The 5,046-nt window shown below is 37.0% G+C and overlaps 1 protein-coding gene across 10 annotated transcripts in view; it reads right to left on the minus strand.

Annotated features, from left to right (window-relative positions):
* The window catches only part of LOC106513529 (protocadherin-15), a 207,090-nt gene that overhangs the window by 38,082 nt on the left and 163,962 nt on the right, over positions 1-5,046 (minus strand). For all 10 annotated transcript variants that reach the window (XM_014002479.1, XM_014002461.1, XM_014002432.1 and 7 more), the window contains one exon: positions 2,390-2,517. In XM_014002479.1, the coding sequence (XP_013857933.1) occupies positions 2,390-2,517 (128 nt within the window). The remainder of the gene's footprint in view (positions 1-2,389; positions 2,518-5,046) is intronic.

Below are 5,046 nucleotides of genomic sequence, written 5' to 3' on the forward strand. Positions count from 1 at the left end.
GAATAACCTATTGTCAACATAATTATGGAGTGTGATTTATTTTCAACTCAAAATATCTTCAAACTAACGAAATATAAAGTTATTAGTGATCCGTCTGGATAACAGCAGACTGACTGCTCATAAAATATACGACAGGTCTGGACCACTTGTGAATTTTGTTCATATCTGAAAAAAATCTTAGAATACGAACAAATTGGTGAATGCCACAAATTCTCCTAAATCACTCGTACGCACAACTTAAGAACAAATCTGTGCGTACGAACGGTTCTTGCATGAGGCTCAATGTTATAAAGGGAGCACGGATTAACAGGGAGTTCATTCCAGAGCCTGGGGGCCACAGAGGAGAAGGCACGGTCACCACGGGTCTTGAAGCGAGTGAGGAGATTTTGATCTTGTGAGCAGAGGTCTAGTCGTTTTTAAGCTCTTTGTTGTCTGTACAGACTACAACTTCTGCACTGGACTCAACTGTAGCTGCAGTTCAGCTTGACTGACATCTGGGGACTTGCTGACGTCACATATGGTAAATGGTAAATGGACTGAACTTATATAGCGCTTTATCAAGTCCCTCCGGACCCCAAAGCGCTTTACACTTACAGACATTCACACACTGATGATGGTAAGCTACACTGTAGCCACAGCTGCCCTGGGGCACACTGACAGAGGAAGCTATCTTTAGTAACTTTGACCGACACTATTAGCTGTAGCAGCTATCTTGAAGCGAGTTGACTCCTAAATTTAATCTCTAATGATGACCTTCTGAGAGTAAAATATTTTGTTGTCACTGCAGACAAGCACATGCAGACACTGACACAGTCAATAATAATGTGAGAAAGACAAAAACCATACACAACCACAGGAAGTTTCAACATTTTCTCACAGATATCTGAAATATTGTGTCGAGGAGGATAAATCATCATAATTTCTCCCTCCCTCCCGCTGTATGTCACTCATAGGTCCGTACATGAACAACAACCGTAGCTGTTCACACACCGTAGTCGGCGGAGCAAAATCTGTTTTTCTCTTTCTTTTGAAACCACAATGATGAAAAGAAGATGTGGAGGTCAGTTGAATATCATGTTAGTGTTCAGGTAAGTCCATCCTACAACCGGCGTGTATTCAGTGACACATGAGGAGTTGAAAGCTCGCGCTGCTGTGCCTCGGCAGCAACAAACATGCCTACAACTAGATACTGCATAGCTGTGGCATACAGTATATGATCCCCGCACACACGCAAAGCCACAATGCACCAAAACTCTGGTCTCTTTTACTACTAAATTTCATGCTGCTGGGTGCATCCCAAAATTTTACCGTTTTGGGAGGGATCGGGGGTAGGACGGTGCTACTTGGTGGGCCTCATGGATAACCCTTTATCAAAGCTAAACAAAACATACAAACACATACAAAAAACAAAACAAACAAACAAAAAAAAACAAACTAAAAAAGTCTGAAGCTTCTATGTTGAACAGTTTTTGTGTTATAAGCATTTTTGTAAGTCCAGACACCCCCATTTCAGATGGAGCCCCCTCCTCAAATATGGGGTCTATTGTAAAACTGCTGGCTGGCACAGTGAAAGTCGAACACATCTACATTCCTACCAAATTTCACAATGATCGGTGCAACTGTGTTCAAAAACATGAGGTTACACCGCAAAGGCTGAAAAATCCTGAAGTCTGTCTGAAATTAGTGGTGGTAATATATGCAAGAATTATATTTTTTAAGCTTTTTGAGCTCAAAAAATGAGGGTCGAATTATACTCGAAGTGCATTATTCTAGAATAAATAGGGTACATTATCATCTGCTACCAAAATGTTGGTTTTAGCAAACAAGTTGGAGAAGAGGCAAAAAATGAACAAGTCATATCACTGTATAAACTACTCTTTAAATATTTTTTTTTACCTTTTGTAATATACAACTGAAAAACAGTCAGCAAATTAACCAGTTTTTCTAAATATAAAGGGGTGACAAAAGCCCTGAGTACACCTTAACCACTGCCATTTAAACATTTTATATAAAACGTCAAGCCTATTTGTATTCCATCGGCCTGTCAGACAACAAACTGAAATAAAAAAAAGAAAAGGAGGTGTAGCAGATGACAACATAAAACAACTTACGAAGGGCAGCCTGTTAATCCGACAGGATGTCAAAACCATAGTCGTACGAACAGAACGTTATTAGATAATTACACTGATTACAACAGTCAGCTACCTTCTTGTAAACGAGCAGCTTGTAAAACTGACAAAAATATGTTCGAAGCAGTGATGGTGCAGATCAAACTGTCCTGCAGCCTGTCAAACTAAGGAAGTGTAAGAAAAGAAAGCCCAGAATCATACTGCTGTTTCAGCTCGTCTCAACCATACGTGCTGAAAGGTCAGAGAAGATGTTTTCTTACCACTATCTTGAGCACAGAGCTGAAAATCTTGGTGTCTTCTGTGACGCCACCGATATAGAGTTTCCTGGAGAAGACGGGAGGGTTGTCATTCTCGTCCTCCACATTAATGTACACTTTGGCTGTGTTGGCTGCAAAAAGTAGACAGTATCAGGATGAGTGCGAAGCGCTTAGGAGGACATTCAGCCACAAAAGCAAATCTAGTTTTCTTTCCACTTGCTTTATGTTAAACCAACAAAAAACAGCACATGATTTGGACTTGGATATGTCAAATGAGCATAACTTTTGTACTCATCAGCTTGTTTACATTTTTAAAAAAAGAAAAAAGAAAGCTTGAAGTTGCTCCCAAAAATACTTAATTTCTTTATGCAAATAGTCTCTAATAAAGAAGGGTGCTTTGCTTAGTTCTGAAATATTTTGTTTATCCATTTTATAACTGAGGCAGCAGATTCACCAAGCTTCTGCAGCTCTTAAAAAATCAAGAGTGAATCTTTGTTCATGTTTAAGTATTTTCCAGCTCCGCCACAATAACCCTTTGAAGTTCATTTTCAACTTGCAAGCAAAAAAGAGAAAGATAAAGATTTTCTCATACTCATAAAAGAGTGTCGCAGTCTATTTGGGTGAAGTTGACAAATTAGTGCCAATAATGAGGATGTTTACTTTGTTTGGATTTCATTAAATATTAAACAGGCAGGAAAAACGAATTGAGACGTATGTTTCTGACTTTCCTCACTGCTCCAAAAGCAGATCGGGAAAACAGCTTGATCAGTTTGCACTTTATTTACCAATTCTTCACAGAAATAATATTTACTTACAGACTGAGCATATTATATTTCTGATAAATTATACAATAATGAAATCTGTTTCTCCAAATAATTACTTTTTAGTGAGTTCTAAATTGCATCATTAATGGTGATGGGGTTGGTTTCTCAACAGCCTGAGGCTTGACAACAAACAGTGTAACATGCAACTATTTTGAACAAAGAATAATTAAAAGAACGGTTAAAGAATCAGAAGAAAAACAGAGGAAATACCACAGAATACAGGCATCTTAAGACTGCAAGCACGAACGTGTAGGCTGTAGTGAAGTTTACAGTTCAAACACAACCAATTGAAGTCTGCTTCTGACTGTGGTGGTTGTGAAGAAACCAATACCAAGTAGCAGCAGTGTTTGAAGTATTGTGGTAAAACATTGCTGTACATAGAGTCAAGTGGTCAACAGTTTTTTAATATGTTGGTTTCATAGTAAAATTGTTTGGACAACTAACAATATTTTCTAAGAATAAATTGCTGATTTTTTTAAAAATTAAAACCAAATGTGGACCCTATCTTGAACATCTGAGAGTCACAACTATGTTTTGTGAATTTACAAAAACAAAGGTGACTTGTTCCATTTTGAGTGGCAGTTTTTTTTTCTAGACACCCCTTCCGAGGGACATTTCATAATGAAAAAGTATCTGTAGTTGTAAAAGAATAAAAATAATGGAAAGGGTGCATAAGAATTTGTTTGAATAAATAGGTTTAATTGTGTCAAGAAAAAGAAAAACAACTTGTCATAATTTCAAAAATTGGAATGTCTGAATTGTATATTCTGATTTATTTATGTGTTTATTTTTTGTTTGCTTCAGACCTTTAGTTGTCATATTTATTAAACAAGAGTACCAATGTTATACATGCTCTTGAGCATGACATATATTAAGCTACTGCACTACACACACATACACATATATACGCAAACATTTTAAAAATGTGGCCCCTTCCATCATTTAAGTTGCCCATTCATGGTATTACTGTTTTTTTTCTCTAGTGTAAAAAAAGTTTCAATGCAAAGCTTGCTGCAGGCCTGGCAGGTAGTTTTACATGCCATACATGGGCATATTGGCCAACATCTTATGTCAAATTAATTTCTTGTTTATCTTTACTGCACTGAACTGTTTTAACCACCCCACTTTGTGACTTGGGAACAAGGATGATGGATATGGGTAAGATTAAGGGGAACACAGTAAATGAGATTCAGCCTAAAACTTTAACGCAACTTTATGTAAAACTTAAATATTCATTGTGTCCTTTTAAGAGAAAAAAAACACAATATGCATACAATTTAAGAAGGAATCTTTTATCCAAAATCTGTCACCGTTTCACTTATGCTGTATAATGCACACATGTGTACTGTGTAAAACCCTTCCAACACTGTAGTTTAGGTAAACACAATGTCAAATACCATTTTATTTTCTTTTGGCAGGATGCAAAAATGCTCATTTCTGTGGCACTGACACTGAAAATGCTGCAGTAGCAATTGGGCAAACCAAATGCAGCACGTCAAATTACATCCACAATAGCTTAGTGTGAAGCACATGGAGAGGACTCAAGGGGATAAGAATGAGGTCTGCTACTGTTTTTTCCCCTTCCCTCTCTTTGTAAAAGTAGCCATTTTCCCTCAAGACATAAATACATAAATACAGTCTATCCCCTATTCTACTCCACATCCTCTCACACACTCATAGACATGCATATAAAAAAATCCATTAGTAAGGTGTATGGGGGGAGAAATTTTGAAGTTCTTCAAAGAATGCACTACCTTTCAGAAAACATATTCTTTCTTGGTTATGTATGCTATCTTATTCTAGAATGTAATGCATATATATATATATATATATATA

Source organism: Austrofundulus limnaeus, unplaced genomic scaffold (genome assembly GCF_001266775.1).
Source record: "Austrofundulus limnaeus strain Quisiro unplaced genomic scaffold, Austrofundulus_limnaeus-1.0 Scaffold0, whole genome shotgun sequence".
NCBI lineage: Eukaryota > Metazoa > Chordata > Actinopteri > Cyprinodontiformes > Rivulidae > Austrofundulus > Austrofundulus limnaeus.